This window comes from Myotis nattereri, assembly GCF_964212035.1.
Source record: "Myotis nattereri genome assembly, chromosome: 20".
Classification (NCBI taxonomy): domain Eukaryota; kingdom Metazoa; phylum Chordata; class Mammalia; order Chiroptera; family Vespertilionidae; genus Myotis; species Myotis nattereri.
In genome coordinates, this window is record NC_138096.1 from 4,184,837 (window position 1) to 4,206,751 (window position 21,915).

Below are 21,915 nucleotides of genomic sequence, written 5' to 3' on the forward strand. Positions count from 1 at the left end.
GACAGCACAGGAAGTGGTGGGTCACCTTGTCCCCTCCTTCCCTCCCTCCCTCCCTCCCTCCCTCCCTCCCTCCCTCCTTCCCCTCCTCCCTCTCCTGTTTTTTTCTCCTTTCCTTTCTTCTCACCTTTCTTTCTCTCTCTAACTCTCTTTTGTGCAACAAAAAGCCAAGAAGAGGAGTGTGCTATTAGTAGGTAAAGGTGCCTATTTTTTAAGAAATATATTTTTATTGATTTCAGAGAGGGAGAGAGAGAGATAGAAACATCAATGATGAGAGAGAATCATGGATCGGCTGTCTCCTGCATGCCCCACACTGGGGATGGAGCCCACAACCCGGGCATGTGCCCTGACCGGGAATTTAACCGTGACCTCCTGGTTCAGAGGTGGATGCTCAACCACTGAGCCACATGGGCCGGGCAAAGGTGTCTATTTTTTAAAAAAATGGTAACCAGAATAGATACAAAATCCTATGTAAGGGCCCTAGACCCAACAGTAGGGTTATAATGGGTAAATACATCCAATTCTCACCTGAACTTTGCACTATTTCTCTCTTGGAGGAGAATCTACTGAATGTCACTTACACATTTTACCCATTCGACGTCCAAAGCAGATGTGCACACGATCAGACCTTGGCGTTGGGCTCCACACCATGTGTGCGCCTGAGACCTGCCTCCCCGGTCCTCCCCGTAGAGAGCGGGGCTTCCGGCTCCAGCAGCCAGGGGTTCCGCCCCCCAGAACGGAAAGCCTTCTCCTTTTGTGGCAGAATCTTTAAAAACGGACACGCGTATCATTGCGTTGTACGCATTCAGGTCACGTCATGTCACTTTTCTCTGTTTCAATGCGCCGTTATCTGAATAACCCCAAATACAGTTGGAGAGAAACACTGCCAAGTGCAGAAACAGCAGCACTGTTAGGACTCAAGTGCCGTGTAGCTATTTCACAGCTCATTTCATTCTGGATTTTTCCCTGAAGTAAACAACCTTGTGTTGTAAGATTTCTCGCAGCAGAATCTCAGGTGCTTCTTGCGCTGTGCCCTGTTACCTACCGTCCCTTCTACAATGCGGCTTTACTCTAGGGTGGGCATTGAATTAGTACCTGGAAGAGGCATAGAGAAACCACGCGTTCAGTTGTGTTTCTACCAAAGTCCTGGGGCGCGGGGGTTGTGATGGGGGTCCATCCGTCTTGTCCCTATCTTCCGGTCCTGTTTTCTTTTTCTAATATGTATTTTTAGTGACTTCAGAGAGGAAGGGAGAGAGAGAAACATCAGTGATGAGAGAGGATCACGGATCGGCTGCCTCCTGCACGCCGGCGATCGAGCCCACAACCCGGGCCTGTGACCTTGACCGGGAATCGAACCGTGACCTCCTGGTTCCTAGGTCGATGCTCAACCACTGAGCCACGCCGGCCGGCTTCCTGTTCCCGTTTAGCTTGATTTTAGTCAACTCTGTTTTAATGACTCTAGAAGGGAAGCCATTTAAAGAGAGACTTACCAGAGACGCTTTACGCTGTCACGTCTCTGCAGATGGCTCTGTTCTCACTGGGATCTCTTGTACATTGGCGATTCTCTATGTGCACACTGAGCGGAAGCTGTTATTTATTTTCCTGTAGACCTGTAGCCCCCTGAAAGATAAATTAACCCGATCCCTGTTAGTCAACACTGAAGGTGCTCCCCCTGCCAAGACCCAAGGCCCGGGCCTGAGCGCTGTATTATGAAGCCTCGCGCGCGTGGAAAAGGTGTTTACACACGTTGTCTATTTTTTTAATAAACTTTTTTTGATGGCTGGTCTCCATGCTCAGGGCTCTGATCGGCTGACTGTAGTTTGTAACGGTTTTCTTTATATTCAACTAGGAAAGGTACGTTAATAAAGATCTTCGATGCTGAATAAGCCGGTATTTCTCCGTCTTCTGGTCTCGGGGCTTCAAGGGGAACTGGGGTACAGAGGAGCTGGGATGCAGGTGTAGCTGAAACTCAGGGCTGGATGGTCGCAGCTGTGGTCAACCTGGCCCCCAGGCAATGCCTTTCACTGGGGACCGGCTGATGAGGGACGGGTTCTGGAAGCCCATCCCTTTATATTGATTCCGGAGAGGAAGGGAGAGGGAGAGAGAGATCAAAGCATCAATGATGAGAGTCATTGATCGGCTGCCTCTTGCACGCCCTCTTGGGGATCAAGCCCACAACCCGGGCATGTGCCCTTGACCGGAATCGAACCCGGGACCCTTCAGTCCGCAGGCCGGCGCTCTATCCACTGAGCCAAACCGGCTAGGCTATTTTGGAACATTTGATTTTTCCTGATTCTTCATGATCTCACATATGTGTGTGTGTGTACATATGTTTTATATGTGTAATATGCATACATATTGTTTATGAAGTCTTGTCTATAAATCTCGGCCTCTGCCTCTCTGATTCCCTTTTCTTAGGCGCCCCATGGAGGCAGGGTACACAAACTCTGCCACATGTGCAATCGCCTTTCCAGGAAAGGCACACCAATCCTCACCACCATGGGGCGGCTGGCTGGCCCTCCTCCCTTCACAAGAAACACCCCTTGGCAAACTCCGTCCCTCTGGGCACCTTGTCACTCTTCATGTGTTAAAGAGAGAGAGCTCTGTCATGGGACATTTCCACGCTCTCCTGGGCTATCGGTGCCTCTTGTGGAGGTGGGAAGGGGGGTGGAAGCTTCTAGTAGGAATCAGAGGTGCCTGGGGCTGGGCCCACCATGATGGGGACCCCAAGGCTCACTGTTGGGTCACCGGGGCCTGGACAGCGGGGCATAGCCCACAGCACAGGCACAGACACACACTCTATTCGAGTCCACAAAGATACGCACACTCACAGACACGTGCGCAAACACTCTCACATGCACGCACCAAGATGCTCTTGCAGATGCTCACACATGCACGTGTACACTCACAGACACACATACCTTTACGCACGTGCATGCACACCCCCATGTGCACACGTACGCGCACACACCCACACGTATGAGTGCACACACGCGCGCACATGCCCACATGTGAGCACACTCACAGACACACACGCTCATGCACACACACGGGTGTGCACGCAGACACAATCTCACAGATGCACACACGGACACACTGTCAGACATGCACGTGCACACACCCTCACAGACACACACCCTCACACACGCGTGCACACTCACTCACTCACTCATCCACACGCGCATGCTCTCACCGCCCGCCAGGGGCCAAACCGGTTCTCCCTCTGAACCCAGTGCAGCCGGAGGTGCCGCCCCCGCCCAGCCTGGCGCTCGGGCCAAGTGCGCGCGCGGTGCCCGGGGCGCTCGGGTTACCTGCGCCGGCTCCACGTCAGCGCCACCTCCCCGCCACTTGGCGCCCCGAGGAAGCAGGAAAGAGGGGAGAAAACCCCGGGAGCAGCCAATCGGGGCGCGGGCTGGCCGCTGCGGGCGGGGCGGGAGCGGAGCGCCGGGCGGCGCGGGGGACGGGAGGTGCGCGCCGGGGAGGAGGGGGCGCGGGGCCGCGGGAGCGCAGGGCGGGCGCGGGGGGCGGGGACCGGGGCGGGCTCGGGGCGGGGCGGGCGGCGCGGGGAGCCGATCGCCGGGTGCGGGCGGGCGGCCGGCTCGGCGGGGCCCGGCGCGGGAAGATGCTGCAGTCCCTGGCGGGCAGCTCGTGCGGGCGCCTGGTGGAGCGGCACCGCTCGGCCTGGTGCTTCGGCCTGCTGGTGCTCGGCTACCTGCTCTACCTGGTCTTCGGCGCCGTGGTCTTCTCGTCCGTGGAGCTGCCGTACGAGGACCTGCTGCGCCAGGAGCTGCGCAAGCTCAAGCGGCGCTTCCTGGAGCAGCACGAGTGCCTGTCGGAGGCGCAGCTCGAGCGCTTCCTGGGCCGCGTGCTGGAGGCCAGCAACTACGGCGTGTCGGCGCTGGGCAACGCCTCGGGCAGCTGGAACTGGGACTTCACCTCCGCGCTCTTCTTCGCCAGCACCGTGCTCTCCACCACCGGTAGGAGCCCCAGGCCCCGGCCGCCCGGCCCCCTGGCGCGCGCCCCCCTCCCCCGCGCGCCCCCCCGCCTCTCCGATGCGCCCACCCCCACCCCGGCCACCCGGCCACCGGCCACCTCCCCTCGCTGGGAGACTGGCCCCGGCCGGGCTCGTGGGGCCGGAAGCTGGGGAGGTGGCCTCAGTGAGTGGCCTGGGTTTGCCGCCGGTAACTCTTGGGAAGTGGACCCTAAAGCCTTCGGCCTGGGTGGCTCCAGGGGCTTTCATGGGCGACGTCTTTTTTTTCTGGGTTCCCGACCCCCAAGGCGTCTGGTTGGATGGGACCCACACCGTCCTGGCCTGGGCCCCCGGCTGCGGGGAAACTCCGAGGTCCCAGGGCGCGCACCTTCCCCGGGACCCATCCCGCGCGCGCACAGGCCGCAGACTCGCAGGATCACGCGTGGCAGGGTCACCTTCCCGCGGGCGCCGTTCCCTGGGTGATGCATAGGCTTGTGGGCTCCTGTCTACCTGGGGGGGAGGGGGGCAGCTAGGGGACCGAGTGACATCACACAGCTCCTGGGGCGACCTCGGCATGCAGGCCGATCCGGTTTTGTTGGTTTGGTGTTTTTTGGTTTTTTTGGTTTTTTTCAGAGGAGGAGGAGGAGGAGGAGGAGGAGGAGGAGGGGTGAGGGAATGCCACGGATCTGGCAAAATGGGGCCGCCCTGATTCAGCAGTATTTCAACTTTGGGGATGGGAAGCCAGCCTGAAACTTCCAGGCGCACTTGCCTCCCTCGCAGGACTCACCCAGCAGGGCGGGCCGAGTGGAGGAGCGCCCCACGCCCCCGGTGACCGAGGCCGCCCTGCGCCCCGGGGCAGCCAGCGCTGCTGGGCTGGTCTCGATGAATGGAGGCTGGGTTTCCCCAGCGGCTGAGCCAGGCACATACACCTGCCCGGAGGTGCGCCTGGAGTGTGTCTTAGAGAGCTCTCCGTGCATCTGGCCTTTTGTGTTTTGTTATTTGTTTTTAAAATATGTTTTTATGGCTCTCAGAGAGAGGAAGGGAGGAGGAGAGAGGGAGATAAAAACATCGATGATGAGAGAGAAGCATTGATGGGCTGTCTCTTGTTCGTTCCCACCTGGGGATCAAGCCCACCACCCAGGGCATGTGCCCTAACGGGAAATTGGACCGTGACCTCCTGGATCATTAGTCCATGCTCAACCACTGAGCCACACTGGCCGGGCACAGTCTGATCTTTTGAACAATCATCCTGACTTGCACAAGGTCACACACTTCCCAGCGGCCAGTGTGGCCCCCGAATCGGGCCTTGTGGTTCCCCTGCCAGGAGTCCTTTGCACCCCATCCCCTCTCCTTGGCAGGTGAATCTGTTTTGTTACTTCAACTCTGCCTTCACCACACACCCCCACCCTTCCCACCTGCCAGGGTTGGTTTGTTTTGAAATCCCTGGGCTACATCCAGTATTTGGGTAATGATTTGGGAATAACTGCTCGTACACTGTCGGCTAGGATTCTGTAAGACAAGGATTCCGAAGTCTGGGGTGAATGACTAAAATGGAAGTGCATTTACCCCAAAGTAAACAAGAAGTCTTGGTTTTTATGTGTGAATTTTTTAAAAATGTGTTTTAATTGGCTTCAGAGAGGAAGGGAAAGGGAGAGAGCGACAGAAAGATCCGTGGTGAGAGCGAATCATGGATCAGCTGCCTCCTGCACACGCCCCACATTGAGGATCGAGCCAGAGCCAGCAACCCCCGGCAGGTGCCCTTGACGGGAATCGAATGCGGGACCCTTCAGTCCGCGGGCTGAGGATCTATCCACTGAGCCAGACTGGCCAGGGGAGTGGACCTCTGACTATTGGTATTCCGATTGCATTGTAGTTCCTGAAAAAGCCTGTTATTCATGCAAAACAGGAGCTCATTTAGGAAATCAGTGCCAGGAGCACTTAAGGATAAACTAGGGGGAAATGGGGCCTCTTAGGGTTTGTAAAATTAGCAAAATCAATGGATTTTTTTTTCATGGATAGGACAGAGCTGGATTTGCTCAGGTAAGGAGAATGCTAACAGAATTTAGAATCTATCCTACACCCAGGATGTTTTTCTGCTGGTCTGGTACTGACCTGCTCATGACGCATCTGAAGTTTGGGATGGTGTCAAAACACGTGTTTTGTGGCAGAGGATGAGCCGGTTTTTCGGGTAAAGCTAGCGTACCTCATGTCTAGGAAGATGTTATCCGAAAAAGTTCCAGACAAGTTGGGTAGATATTAGACATGCTGTAGGTGTGTGTGTGAGAGAGAGAGAAAGAGAGAGAGAGAGAGAGAGAGAGAGAGAGAGAGAGAGAGAGAGCGCTTTGTTGATGGATAGTCACTGAGATAATTGTCACCCAGCCCATCAGCATGGCCAGCCCGTGTCTTGCCCAGAACAGAAGCAGTGGGCACCCCTAGGTGCTGTTCTCGGGGGTCCTCTGGTCTCCGAGGCCCGTGGGTGCACTAGGCCAGCAGCTTCTCACCCCAGAAAGTGCCAATGTCCTTTCTGGGAAGGAACTGAGTCCAGTCTTCCTGGCCTACCTGGAGGAAGTCTGGGGTTGGCACCTAGGAGCTCCTGTTACTGTTATAAACGACTGTGGCTTGAAAGAAAGCAAGCATTTGCTTTTGTGCCATAACTATACGCCTGGCCAAGAATACCAGCTTTGCTTGTCCAGTCACCTGGCGGGGGGGAATGGGTGCCTCCGAGGTCAGGTGGTTTTGCGGACGGTGGGGTTGGCGCACGGGAAAATGGGAAAATGCCGGTGTTCAGTGTTTGGACCCGTAACAGTGGGGTGTCAGGTGTCGGGCATAGTCGGAGGGCGCAGGGCTAGAGCTGATTCTGAAGGGACGTCATCCGATACCGATGGCAGCCACGTCCATGCGGTACCGGCGCCTGCAATTTCTCCGTTGCCTGGGCCGTGGTCTCCATTCAAAAGCAGGCGACTTTGGGGGTACCTTGCCTTCCTCCGAGCTTCGATCTCCTGGGTTCAGGTTGTGCTCTGACTTCTCTTGTTCATTCTGGGTGTTGTCCTCAGAGTTGGTGGAAGGGTTTTGCCCTGACACAAGGCCAGGTTGAAAAGGGGTCATGGGGGGTGTTGGGGGTGCAGAGAGGGACCCCATCTGAAAAGACGGGGTCATTCTCTCCCTGAGCAGGAATCAGACCCTCAGAGGGCTTATCTGTTAGTTTCTACTGTGTCTTTCCCTTTTTTGGTCTGTGAAACGGAGGCAATTCTTACAGGAAAAGATTGCTTGGATTGCGTCAGACATGGACGATGGCATTTATTTATTTTTAAAATATATATTTTATTGATTTCAGAGAAGAAGGGAGGAGGAGGGAGAGATAGGAACATCCGTGATGAGAGAGGCTCATGGATCGGCTGCCTCCTGCATCATCGGGGATGGAGCCCGCAACCCGGGCCTGTGCCCCGACCGGGAATCACACCGTGACCTCCTGGTTCATAGGTCGACGCTCAACCCCTGAGCCACACCGGCCGGGCTGCTCAGTGGTTTGTACCTGGCGACTGTCTCCTCGATCCAGATCAGATCCTGACCGTGTGCATCGGCCCCCGGGGCTCAGGTGGATGGTTCTAAGCGAGGTTTACGGAGCATTGGGTTCACCGGGGGCTGCTCTCCCACGTGGGGCTCTGGTCTGCCTGTCTGTGTGTCCATCCGTCTGGGAGGGGGGAAGGAGGGACAGTCCACGCGGTGACAACATGAAACGCACAGGGGTTACCTGGGGAGAATTGCTAAGGAGGAACGATCCACAGCAAAGGGAGTCAAGGAGACGGGCCGGTCGCCTCAGGCCGCCTCGCTCTTCTCTAGTTCTAGGAAGGAAATAAGAAAGCATCGTTGTCCTGACCGGTGTGGCTCAGTGGATAGAGCGTCGGCCTGCGGACTCAAGGGTCCTAGGTTCGATTCTGGTCAAGGGCATGTACCTTGGTTGCGGGCACATCCCCAGTAGGGAGTGTGCAGGAGGCGGCTGATGGATGTTTCTCTCTCATCGATGTTTCTAACTCTCTCTCCCTCTTCCTTCCTCTCTGTAAAAAAATCAATAAAATATATATTTTTTAAAATCGTTTTTCCCCCCCAACAAGACACCTCAGCATTGTAGGACTCTGTTAGCTTCAAAGAAGCACCCAGTTTGTAACAGATGGGAAAGGTACCCGGTGACCCTGGGGGCACCCCGAATGATAGTCCTCCCTCTGTGTGAAGTTTGCTGAGTTACCATGAGTCACCGCAGACTGCCACCTCAGCACGGTGGCTCCCTGCTGTCCCGGTGACCTGAGCGTCCTCTTCTCAAACGCTGGGTTTCCTTAAAAAATAGATCCTTATTGATTTCAGAGAGGAAGGGAGAGGGAGAGATGGAAACATCCGTGATGGCCCTAACTGGTGTGGCTCAGTGGATAGAGCGTCGGTCTGCAGTCTTAGGGGTCCCAGGTTCGACTCCGGCCAAGGGCATGTACCTTGGTTGCGGGCACATACCCAGCAGGGAGTGTGCAGCAGGCAGCTGATCGATGTTTCTAACTCTCTATCCCTCTCCCTTCCTCTCTGTAAAAAATCAATAAAATATATTTAAAAAAAGAAAAGAGAAAAGAAACATCCGTGATGAGAGAGAATCAGGGATCGGCTGCCTCCTGCATGCCCCCTACTGGGGATCGAGCCCACACCCCGGGCATGTGCCCTTGACCTGAGTCCTTCAGTCTGCAGGCTGACGCTCTATCCACTGAGCCACACTGGCTAGGGCTCAGCTGCTGTATTTTTTATGTCGTCCCAGGCTGTGAATAATGGGGGGGGACCGTGAATGTCTGAGACTAGAATGAAAAGGTTAAGACATTCTCGTAACTGAAATTCTTTACGCATTTGGACACCGGTTGCCAAGGGCACTCAATTATTTAAAGACCCGGGCCCGGTGGATTCAGTTCGTTGTCGGAGCCGCAGAGGCTGTGCCCAGCTGCTCTGTGTCCGACCGCCCCACTGAGGAGTTCAGACCAGGGGCAGCCCCATCACGCCCGCGGGTCCCCCAGCTGTGACGCGGGCCACCACAGCCGCACCGGCACCCTGGCAGGCGGGGGCAGGGGAGCCCTGCGCTGTCACAGGAGGACCCGGTGGACAGCAATCTGTCGTCCCCACACCCACCTCGCACTCCTGCCTCCGCAATGTATCTTCTGCTTAAAAATGGAACCAGCAGCCCGGCCGGCGTGCTCAATGGTTAGAGCGCCAGGCCTCGGACCGAAGGGTTGCCGGTTCGATTCCCGTCAAGGGCACGTACCTCGGTTGCAGGCTCGATCCCCAGTAGGGGGCGTGCAGGAGGCAGCCGATCCATGATTCTCTCATCATGGATGTGTCTATCTCTCCCTTTCCTTCCTCTCTGAAATCAATAAGAATATATTTAAACAATTAATTAAAAAAAGAAACCCGGTCGGTTTGGTGGGTGACAGAGGAGGACGTACACGTACAGCCCAGGTTCCCGGAAGAGGGCGGAGCCCGGCCTGCGAGAGGTCGTGAGGTCGTGAGGGTGGCAGCCGCCCAGGGCCCAGGGCCACCTGCTGGCTGGCAAGTGGCCACAGGAGGCCTAAGGGCGAGGGCAGAGGCCTCGGTGGGGCAAGTACTGTTTGCACTTGACTCTGTGGGCGGCCGGGAGCCACTGTCGGCTCCTGACCCTGCCCTGGGACAACAGCCCGGCCTCAGAGAGGGACGGCTGGGCCTGGGCCACGTGGCACTGAGGGCTTGTTTTTTGTTTTAATATATTCTCATTGGTTTCAGAGAGGAAAGGAGAGGCACAGGGATAGAAACATCCATGAGGAGAGAGAGCCATGGACCGCCTGCCTCCTGCACGCCCCTCACTGGGGATGGAGCCCGCAACCCGGGCCTGTGCCCTGACCGGGAATCGAACCGTGACCTCCTGGTTCCCAGGTCGACGCTCACCACTGAGCCACGCCGGCCGGGCGGAGGTGTTTGCCGTCACCGAGGACAAGGTGTCCTGTCCCGAGGCAGAGCGACTGCCCGGGGGACCATCAGGACGGGCAGAGAGTCCGGAGATGGGGCGGGGGACCCTCAGGCTGAGTGGGGGTGGACATCCATGGGAACACCCGGGCCCTGGGGCACCGGGGGGGGGGTCAGGGAGGTAGCCCCGGGCGACACACCCACCATGTCACAGCGTGAACCCTGAGCGGCCACGGTGTCCCTGTACCAGGAATGTGTGTGTATGTCTGTGGCAGGAACATAGATGGGAGATGGCCCAAGCCCCAGCCCTGTGCTCCTCCACCTCCTCTCACCGGAGCGGGTTGGCCAGACCCCAGCTTTCAGGACAGAGAGGGGGGCTCTAGGAGCTGGGTCCTGCACCCCCAATTCTCAGTGATTCCAGATGGTCCCTGTCGTGCGTTCGTGTGTCAGGGAGAGGAAGAGAGAGTTAGAAACATCCATGAGAGAGAAATATCCATCAGCTGCCTCCTGCACACCCCCCACTGGGGGATGTGTCCACAACCAAGGTACATGCCCTTGACCGGAATCGAACCCGGGACCCTTCAGTCCGCAGGCCGACGCTCTATCCACTGAGCCAAACCGGCCAGGGCTTGAACTGATTGAGAGAAGTTCTCAGTAGCAGGGCCCTTCCCCACATCCTGTTTGCGCTGTTGAACAGGCGTTGACGCCCCAAAATCTGAACCTCAGCCTCGCTCCTGAGGGGCCGCACTGTGGCTTGAAGCTTTTGTCTTGAGATGCAAGGCAGGTGTTAGAAACAAACCCGGTGTCTCGGCCGGAGAAAATGTCTCCGTGCCTTGGGCTCGGGTGAAGGAGAGCTGGCTGGCTTCTGTTTCCTCTCGAATTTTCTTTTCTGCGGAAGGGCGCCCGGGATTGCTCTTCTCTGACCTGTTTTTTAAGATTGGTTTGAGAGAGGAAGGGAGAGTGGGGGAGAGAGAGGAACATCCATGATGAGAGAGAATCATGGATCGGCTGCCTCCTGCACGCCCCACACTGGGGATCGAGCCCGCAACCCGGGCCTGTGCCCTGACCGGGAATCGAACCGTGACCTCCTGGTTCCTAGGTCGTTGCTGAGCCACGCCGGCCGGCCGGGCTCGGCACCACTTCTTAGTCCTGCACGGAACCGGGCGCCGCTGCTGGCCACACGTCCACCCTGGAGGCTGCGGCCACGTGCCGATGTTCCTGGCTCCCTGTCCCTTCTCAGGAGCCAGAGTCTGACCCTGACCCCCACCTCTGCCCTCTGTGGCCCCGGCCTGTCTTCCTCGTCGGCTTCCGTCGCAGGGCAGCTCTCAGAACTTCGTTTTCGGGAGCCTCTCCCCTCCGACCCGGCCCTGGCCTTGAAAGGGATGAGCGAGGAGGTCGTGCGCTCTGTTCTCAGAAATGTTTTCAGGCCTCGTCCGCCTGTAGCTCGTTATCAGCGCTTCCTCCTTGGCCCTCACCAGGGGCAGGCGAGTTACTGGCCCCTTGGGTAGGATTGTGCTGGTCATTTCCATGAAAACTGTATTGATGACGAATGCGTGACTCACATGGACATGGCAGTGAGGTCTGTGGGAAGCGGGGGAATGAGGATGAGGGGGGGCAGTTACCAAGGTGGTTATGTGTGACCCTTAGAAATCGACCCTATCCTGGAAGGACTTGTCATTGGCATCCTTCGGACAGGCATGAAACAGTAAAAGTATGTTTTTAAAAAACCAGCATTTTAAGCCCGGCTGGCGTGGCTCAGTGGTTGAGCACTGACCTTTGAACCAGGAGGTCACGGTTCGATTCCCCGTCAGGGCACATGCCCGGGTTGTGGGCTCCATCCCCTGTAGGGGGCGTGCCGGGGGCAGCCGATCCATGATTCTCTCTCATCATGGATGTTTCTATCTCCCTCTCCCTCTCTCTTCCTCTCTGAAATCAACAAAAATATATTTTTAAAAGAAAAGGAAAAAGAAATGACCGGCTCCGGGAATTCTGCAGAAGTGAGAATGCCTCTCCCGACGGCAGATGGGCCCGGGGCCCTGCGGAGCTCTGTGAGGTGCTGACAGATGGCGGCCCAGTGTGGGCGGCCATCTCCTGGCTGCACAGCCCCTGGCACAGGTGGGGGCACGGGGCCCAGCTGGGGAGGAGGAGCAGACGAGATGAATAACCAACCGAACTCTGCATCCCGGGCTCCGGGACGGAGCTGAGCCTGGAGCGGGAAAGGGTGTGATGCCAGAGAGCACTATTTTCAGAGCGGGAGGGATTCGCCAGACTCCGCCACCCAGCTGTCCTCCCCGCGTTTTGCTCCGTGGGCGTGTGTCCACACGGGTGACAGGTGCATTCTCCCTGCTGCCCTGGGGGTGTATCGGATGCCGTGAGTCACTGGGGCTCCTGGCCACCTGGGATAAATGAAGCTCGGCCTCCCGTCCTCAGCCTCCTGCTCAGCTGTGGACGGGGCCTGTGGCTTCTTTGGTGGAGTCAGTCTGGCTCTTCCGCGTTCCCTGCTGCTGTCTATCTGTCCTTACTATTATGGGTAATAGTTGCCCACAAAACAAATAATTCCACTCCCTGATTAGGCAAATAAAACATAACCTTTGCTCTGGCTGGTTTGGCCCAGTGGATGGACCATCGGCCTGCAGAATGAAGGGCCCCGGGTTCGATTCCGGTCAAGGGCACATACCTCGGTTGCAGGCTCCTCTCCGGCCCCGGTCCTGGTCGGGGTGCGTGCAGGAGGCAACCAATGGATGTGTCTCTCTCACATCGATATTTCTCTCTCTCTGTCTCTCCCTTCCCCTTCCACTCTCTCTAAAAATCAATGGGAAAATTAACAACAACAAAAAAACACGTCCACCTTCATTTTGCTTCCACGTATGTCTGACCATGAGAGCATCCTTCCTCCGTGGCAGGCGTGCGCCCTGGCCCTGAGCCGCCCCGTCTGCTACATGGACGGCTTTACGCATCCCTCTCACATGGTCTGTCGGGCTCGCTTCCACCCCTCCTGTACTTGCTCTCTGAGCCCTGCACCAGGCCCACTGCCCTCGCTAACCCGTGGAACTGCAGGCAGGGTTCCAGGGGCAGCTGGCAGTGCCAGGAGCAGATGGATTCAGGAAGCTACACTCAGCCCAGCTGGCAGGGCTCAGGGGTTGAGCATCGACCTGTGAACCAGGAGGTCAGGTCATGGTTCGATTCCCGGTCAAGGGCACCTGCCCGGGTTGCAGGCTCGATCCCCAGGGTGGGGCGTGCAGGAGGCAGGCGATCCAGGATTCTCTCTCATCACTGATGTTTCTCTCTCTCTCCCTCGCTGAAATCAATAAAAATATATTTTAAAAAACAACAACAGTGAGGAACCCCCGCTCAGAGCCACGGTTCTCAACCTCCTGGGAGTCTCAGCCCTGGAATCTCACGGGAAAAGGCACGTGAATTTAGATGTGCAAGTTGCACACGATTTCAGTGGACTCCTGGCGCCCCGTGGTGCGTGCGTAACCGCGTGTTTTCTGGGCACAGATGGGCCTGCCACGTGGACCTGCAAAGAGCCAGAACGAAGCAGAGAATTGGGGGGTCGGAAGCACGAGGTTTTCAGAGGCCTGTCTTCCTAAGCAGGTTATAGATCTTAGGAATCTGATTTGAAGCCCATTTTCAATGACAATCCCAGACGTGAGATCGGTTTTTTTTGTTTTTTTTTTTGCAGAATCCAATTTTGGGAAAATATGCCTTTTGCTGGCCTTTTCCTGAACGGACTTGTTCAGACATGTTAGTCTTTCAGGGCGAAGTGCCGGTGAGGTTTTAACCGTCCGCTGAGCCCCACGCCCTGCGGGGTTCCCTCTGGCTGCCGCGTGGACCGCCTGGAACTGGCAGGGACTTGGGCCTGGTGGGAAGTAAAGCCCCCACAGGCTGGGACCACCGGCCCTACTGCGTGCGTTTAATGTTACACATGCTGGGACCACCTGCCCTACTGTGTGTGTGTTTAATGTTACACATGCTGGGACCACCGGCCCTACTGTGTGTGTGTTTAATGTTACACATGCTGGGACCACCGGCCCTACTGTGTGTGTGTTTAATGTTACACATGCTGGGACCACCGGCCCTACTGCGTGTGTGTTTAATATTACACATGCTGGGACCGCCGGCCCTACTGCGTGTGTGTTTAATGTTACACATGCTGGGACCGCCGGCCCTACTGCCTGTGTGTTTAATGTTACACATGCTGGGACCACCGGCCCTACTGCGTGTGTTTAATGTTACACATGCTGGGACCACCGGCCCTACTGTGTGTGTGTTTAATGTTACACATGCTGGGACCACCGGCCCTACTGTGTGTGTGTTTAATGTTACACATGCTGGGACCACCGGCCCTACTGTGTGTGTGTTTAATGTTACACATGCTGGGACCACCGGCCCTGCTGTGTGTGTGTTTAATGTTACACATGCTGGGACCACCGGCCCTACTGTGTGTGTGTTTAATGTTACACATGCTGGGACCACTGGCCCTACTGCGTGTGTGTTTAGTGTTACACATGCTGGGACCACCGGCCCTACTGTGTGTGTGTTTAATGTTATACATGATGGGACCACTGGCTCTACTGCATGTGTGTTTAATGTTATACATGCTGGGACCACCGGCCCTGCTGTGTGTGTGTTTAATGTTATACATGCTGGGACCACCGGCCCTGCTGTGTGTGTGTTTAATGTTACACATGCTGGGACCACCTGCCCTACTGTGTGTATTTAATGTTATACATGTTGGGACCACCGGCCCTACTGTGTGTGTGTTTAATGTTACACATGCTGGGACCACCGGCCCTACTGTGTGTGTTTAATGTTTGTTTTGTGGAACCGGTGGCATCTTAGAACCTCTGGAAGTGGCAGGAGGGGAAAGATGTTATGGTTTCTGGATGTGCCATGTGACCAGATAATTGCACAAATGATTGGAAAAGAAGTCAGGGCAGCTTTTGTCTTCATTTTCTTCCCCTTGTCCGATGTCCGCATCTTCACCGAGTCGGCACTGTCCTTCCGCTGTGCCTGGTCGGCTGGTCCTGGTTCCCTCTCCTTCCCTGTTACCACAGGCTCTGAGCCCGGCCGGCGTGGCTCAGTGGTTAAGCATCGACCTGTGAACCAGGAGGTCACGGTTCGATTCCCGGTCAAGGGCACAGGCCCGGGTGGCGGGCTCGATCCCCAGTGTGGGGCGTGCAGGAGGCGGCCGATCCATGATCCTCTCTCCTCGTGGATGTTTCTGTCTCTCTCTGAAATCAATAAAAACATATTTTAAATGCCTACGTGACTAACTGTGTGCTCCTCCCCCCGCCCGTCTCCCGCAGGCTATGGCCACACGGTGCCCCTGTCGGACGGCGGCAAGGCCTTCTGCATCATCTACTCCATCATCGGCATCCCCTTCACCCTGCTGTTCCTGACGGCCGTGGTGCAGCGCGTGACCATCCACGTGACCCGCCGGCCCGTGCTCTACGTGCACCGGCGCTGGGGCTTCTCCAAGCAGCTGGTGGCCCTGGTCCACGCCGTGCTGCTGGGCGCGGCCACCGTGTCCTGCTTCTTCTTCATCCCGGCCGCCGTGTTCTCGGTGCTGGAGGACGACTGGAACTTCCTGGAGTCCTTTTACTTCTGCTTCATCTCGCTGAGCACCATCGGCCTGGGCGACTACGTCCCGGGGGAGGGCTACAACCAGAAGTTCCGGGAGCTCTACAAGCTGGGCATCACCTGTGAGTACCGGGTGCCGGCGCCGGCGCCGTGCCCGCGGGCCCTGGGGTGCCCCCGGGCCACGCTCCACCTGGTCTACCCACGAGCAGCCCTTCCTAGAAGCCCCAGTTGCTTTCTCGTGGATACAGTTTCAGTTCGCCATCCATCACTGTTTCAGTGGATCGGGATTCCCCCTTCAGAAGGCTTTATGTAAAAATTGTATTATTTCTTTAAAAAATATATATATATATTAAATATATTTCTTTATTGATTTCAGAGAGGAAGGGAGAAGGAGAGAGAGATAGAAACATCAATGATGAGAGAGAACCATTGATCGGCTGCCTTCTGCACGCCCCCCACTGGGGATCAAGCCTGCAACCCAGGCATGTTCCCTTGGCCGGAATCGAACCTGGGACCCTTCAATCTGCAGGCTGACGCTCTATCCACTGAGCCAAGCCGGCCAGGGAGATATATATATTATTGATTTTAGAGAGGAAGGGAGAGGGAGGGAGAGAGAAAAACATCAATGATGAGAGAGAACCATGGGCTGGCTGCTTGCATGCTCCCTGCTGGGGATCGAGCCCGCAACCCGGGCATGTGCCCTGACTGGAATAGAACCGCGACCTCCTGGTTCATAGGTCGACGCTCAACAACGGAGCCTCGCCAGCTGGGCTCTCACTGATAAATTTTCAATTTCGCTGTCACTGTTTCATTGGATCCGGATTCCCTTCCAGAAGGCTTTATGTAAAAATCTTATTATTTCTGAGAGTTATTTTTCCCAAACACCTTAAACATACGTACAGATCAAGGCCCAGCCGACGTGGCTCAGTGGTTGAGCGTCGACCTATAAACCAGGAGGTCAGGGTTCAATTCCTGGTCAGGGCACAGGCCCGGGTTGCGGGCTCGATCCCCTGTGTGGGGCGTGCAGGAGGCAGCGGATCGATGATTCTCTCTCATCATTGATGTTTCTGTCTCTCCCTCTCCCTTCCTCTCTGAAATCAATGAAAATATAATTAAAAAAAAGAAAAAGACAGGTCAATTTCTTACTCATAATAGACATTATAAATTACCGTGTAAAAATGTGCCACAGAATGTACTTGAGAACCAACTTTTAATTGAAAAATGTTTCTCTGCAAACAAGTCTCAGGATTGCAGCTGGGTGCAGGCAGCCATGCTCTGTAATGTACCAGACACATCTTTTTTTAAAAAATATATGTATTATTAATTTTTTACAGAAAGGAAGGGAGAGGGATAGAGAGTTAGAAACATCGATCAGCTGCCTCCTGCACACCCCCTACTGGGGATGTGCCCACAACCAAGGTACGTGCCCTTGACCGGAATTGAACCTGGGACCCTTCAGTCCGCAGGCCGGCGCTCCATCCACTGAGCCAAACCGGTCAGGGCCCAGAAACATCTTAAAACAGTTGCTTATCTTATTGGCCACCTGGTTCTCCTTTGAAACGGAGACCGTGCTACCCGTTTTCAGACTGTTATGTGTGGAACATAGGCAATCCATTTCAGGTGGCCAGTGACCCATCATTTTTAAGCAGTTTTTACAAATTCCATGCGATCCCCTGGGAAGCTGGGAAACCCAGTTTTAGGGAACCGTGGAGTCGCATCGGAATGTCCGTGCGCTTTTCCTTTCGGCCTCATCAAGGACGTTGCCAGGCTCCAGCCAGCCCTGGCCACGGCGTCGCGTCGACAGGCAGCTGCCCTGCCTGGCCCCGGCTTGTCGGCCTAACCTGACACAGCCACGTGTGTGTTAGCATTTCTAAGTTCCGTAAATATGTACCAAGTAGTTACAAGGAGATTTCATATTTCCTCTAGTGACCATAATTATTTTTATTATTTTATTTATTTTTTAAAAAAATATTTTTATTGATTCCAGAGTGGAAGGGACAGGGGCGGGGGGGGGAGAGAGAGAGATATCAATGATGAGAGAGGATCATGGATCAGCTGCCTCCTGCACGCCCCACACTGGGGATGGAGCCTGCAACCCGGGCCTGTGCCCTGACCGGGAATCGAACCCTGACCTCCTGGTTCCTAGGTCAAGGCTCAACCCCTGAGCCACGCCGGCCGGGCTGGGTCCCCCCCTTTGAGCCGTGGGATTCCAGGGGTGCCTCGAAATCGGAGCAGTGGCGATGACTGGATTCATGAACGGACTCACCTGGGGTCCTGGCTTGATCTGCCCGTGACCGGGTCCCACTGAGACACGGGTTTTGTCGCGCAGGTTACCTGCTGCTCGGCCTCGTGGCCATGCTGGTGGTGCTGGAAACCTTCTGCGAGCTGCACGAGCTGAAGAAGTTCCGCAAGATGTTCTACGTCAAGAAGGACAAGGACGAGGACCAGGTGCACATCATGGAGCACGACCAGCTGTCCTTCTCCTCCATCACGGACCAGGCGGCCGGTGGGAAGGAGGACCAGAAGCCCGACGAGCCCTTCGTGGGCCCGGAGCCGCCCGTCCACGCCGACGGCCCCCCACAGCGCTGAGCGCGGGCCTGGTCTTCCTCCCGCACCGGGTGGGGCGGGGCAGGGAGAGGTTTCGCTTTGTTCGTCTTAGGAGAATACAAAAGCCAAAACGATATTGTAACAAGCACCCGCCGTCGGTAATATTCGAAACGAGACAGAAAGTGGGACGCAGAAAGCTTTTGCCTCCCGAGGACTGATATCTGAGGACACGGGGTATGTACCTGTCATTCCTCCGAAACACGATGATCCAGACTGTGTACTGGGGTGAGGACCGCTGTGGGTAGAAGCAGGTTTTCTACTTTTCATTGGGGACGTTGGGGTTTGCCTCGAAATCATCTAGCGGACGGCTCAATAGCAACATTTATACTGAAAAGCAAATGGGAAGCCTAGAGATTTGTTTTATAAATTTACGTGTATGGGTTTGCATGCGCCCGCCCGAAATGATTATTTTTGTAGAACCTAAGATAACCCTGTTATTTATAACGAATAGGTGCCCATGAACTGTGTACATCCCGGGTATACATACGTTCATACCGTGGACAGGGGGGCCCAGGTCGGCGGTTCTCAGCAGACCTCCTCACCCGGGATTGTAGCTGTCGTGTCTTTGGATTCCTCTTTGGACTAAAGACCCGAGCGAGCGCGGCTGCGGGACGATAAGGGGGGGAACCCACGGGAGAGCGAAGGCCTGGCGTATTCCGCTGCAATAAACGTGTCCGTCCTCTTGCAATAAATAGTGCTCTCAGGTGCCTGCGCTGCTGGCGAGCATTTCTCCGCAAGTGAACGGCCGTGAGAACGCGGTCTGTGAATCGGGTGAGATGTTGGTTCCGAAAGTGCGCCGTGACCCTCAGTCCCCTGGCGCTAACACGCGGGACGTGACCCCAGAGGCCCCACGTGACGCGACATCCTGTCAAATGAATCGGAGACTCTACATTTTTAGAAATATATATATTTTTATTGATTTCAGAGAGGAAGGAAGAGAGAGAAACATCTATGATGAGAAAGAATCCACTGGGGGATAGGGGAGGCCGGGGAAGGTCGGGGCGGGGGGAGGAGGAAGGAGACATATGAAATACTCTTTGTAATACTTTAAGCAATAAAACAAAATTAAATTAAAAAAAAAAAAAAGAATCGTAGATCGGCTGCCTCCTACAAGCCCCACACTGGAGATCGAGCCCGCAACCCGGGCATGTGTCCTGACCGGGAATCGAACCGTGACCTCCTGGTTCATAGTTCACGATGCTTAACCACTGAGCCACGCCGGCCGGGCAACATAGATTACCTCTTGACTCCCCAAAAGTGTAGGACGGTGTTTCCTAGGAACCTCGTTAATAAAATAAAATAAAAAGGTTTTCCCGCTGCTTCCTCATTGGAAAACTCTGCCCAGTTATTAGGATTCAGATGTTTCCCGGCTCTTGAGTTGGTAGGAGATGCCGGAAATAGTGCAACAATTCAGGGACTGTCTCCTGTCCCCACACACACACACACACACACACACACACACACCCCAGGCTCCGGGCTCTCCGTGGGGGCTGGCGGGGTCCCCGGCGGGCAGGAGGGCTGGACATAGGGCGGGGCCCTCCTTGAGGCCAGTGCTCCCTGGATGCTCTCCCCCTACAGCCCCTAGACTAGGACCATGTCCTGGGCCCCCCACCCCATCTGATCTCGGGGTGCCGGGAGCCTCCAGGAACGTCCAATGGAGAAACGGTGCCTTCCCAGTCTTAGGATTGAGTTTGTTTCCGCTTTGTTCAGTATTTTTTTTTTTTTTTTTTTTTGCAGAACAGATACTAAGATAGAAGCGTGTACCTCCTCCTAAATTTAACTGAGCCAACAAAGCCCTCCGAGGTGCCAGGGCTCGGGGTGCAGGCCTGTTCGTTAGCTCGTGCGCCCTCTAGTGGCTTTCAGGAGCACAACACCAAAGTGCAGGCGGAAACAGGACAGCAGTTACTCTTCTGCACTTCGTTGGTTTTCCGTAAAAGTTGGGGCTGGTGCTATGGAAAACAGTGTGGGGTTTCCTCAAAAAATTAAATATGGAACTGCCATTGGACCCAGTGACCCCACTTCTAGGAATATATCCCAAGAAACTAGAAACACCAATCAAAGGATATATGCACCCCTATGTGCACAGCAGCACAATTACAGTAGCTAAGATCTGGAAACAGTCCGAGTGCCCATTCGTAGACGAGTGGATAGAAAAGCTGTGGGTCGGTTACACCGTGGAATATTATACAGCCATGAAAAAGGAGCGCTTACCCTCTGAGACAGCAGGAGGGAGCTGGAGAGCATCATGCTGAGTGACAGAAGCCAGTCAGAGAAAGACACGTATCCCCTGATCGCACTCACACGTGGAATCTAAGGGACAAAATAAACTGATGGACGGAGTGGATGCAGAGCCATGGAGGCAGGGGACAGAGTGGGAACCTCAGAGGGAGGGCGGGGGTGAGGTGAGGGAGTGGGTGGGAGGTAATCAACCAAGGACCTTGTGTGCAGATATGCATGGCCCACGGGCACAGACGATGGGGTGCTGAAGGCCTGGGGCAAGGGGTGGAGGTGGGCTGGAGGGGAGCCAATGGGGGAAAAAAGGAGACATATGTAATACTTCCAACAATAAAGATTTTTTAAAATAATAATGATAGCTTATATCTACTAAATACTGACCTTGACCATGTCCCAGGCCCTAGTCTCCGTACTTACACGTATTTGGCTCATTTTATCGTCACAACCATCTTATAAGGCCACCCCCTTCACACAGAGGAGAGAACTGAGTTTCAGAAAGGTTAGAGAGCGGCCCAGGGTCCGCACGGCCTGAGTGTGGCGAGTCCATGGGCGAGGCTCTGTTCACATCTGCCAGTAGGGCCCAGTCCCTGTGTCGGTGGGAGCAAAGTAGGGAATCTCAAGCTCATGAATCCTCAGTCGGTATTTGCACGAGCGGTTCTCAGACAGGGTGCCCTAGGCCCACTCTCCATTTATTTCCTTCTTTGATCTCTCTCCTCGGGGTTTTGTAATTTCCCTCCTAGGGATCGTGCACTTAGATTTTACAGCTCATGTTTGTGCTCATGTAGGTGGTGTTATTTTTACATTCCGATTGTTCATTGCTGGTATATATACAGGATGCGGATCGGCTTTTGTACATGAACCTGCAAACTTGCTGTAATCAATATTTGTTCCTGATCAACTTTTAGTCCATCATTTGAGGTTTTCTACAGAGATGGTGATGTCATCTGTAAACAAAGTTTTACTTCTTCCAAACAGACACACTTGTTTTTTTAAATAAGTAGGTTTATTTTTTTAAATAGATTTTATTAATTTTTTTACAGAGAAGAAGGGAGAGGGATAGAAAGTTAGAAACATCGATGAGAGAGAAACATCCATCAGCTGCCTCCTGCACACCCCCCACTGGGGATGCGCCCACAACCAAGATACGTGCCCTTGACCGGAATCGAACCTGGGACCCTTCAGTCTGCAGGCCGATGCTCTATCCACTGATCCAAACCGGTTAGGGCCCCAATAGAGACACGTTTAATTTCCTTTTCTCATCTAATTGCAGTGGCTGGGACTGGCGAGAACAGACCCCTGGCCTCTCTCCTGACCTGAACAAGGGAGCTCCTAGCTTCTTTCCATTATGATGTCAGAGTTTTGTCGCCGTCCCTTACCCACGATTCACTCGAGAAAGCCCTCCTCTATCCCTACTTTGCCGAAACAATACATTTTCATATCAAAAGCGTACAAAAAGTAGTGTGTACAGTTCGATTCTGATTTTGAGAAGAAAATACTTTCTATTGGAAAAGCGTGTGGAAGGCAATCCACTGATAAAGGAGTCACGTGGGGCCGTTAGA

The 21,915-nt window shown here is 54.9% G+C and overlaps 1 protein-coding gene across 1 annotated transcript; it reads left to right on the forward strand.

Annotated features, from left to right (window-relative positions):
* Positions 1 to 3,555: 3,555 nt before the first annotated feature.
* On the forward strand, positions 3,556 to 19,403 carry KCNK1 (potassium two pore domain channel subfamily K member 1). The gene is made up of 3 exons (XM_081114566.1): positions 3,556 to 3,974; positions 15,241 to 15,636; positions 17,844 to 19,403. The coding sequence occupies exons 1-3, from the start codon at positions 3,620 to 3,622 to the stop codon at positions 18,101 to 18,103; spliced, it is 1,011 nt and encodes a 336-aa protein (XP_080970692.1). The 5' UTR covers positions 3,556 to 3,619; the 3' UTR covers positions 18,104 to 19,403.
* The last annotated feature ends 2,512 nt before the right edge of the window (positions 19,404 to 21,915 follow it).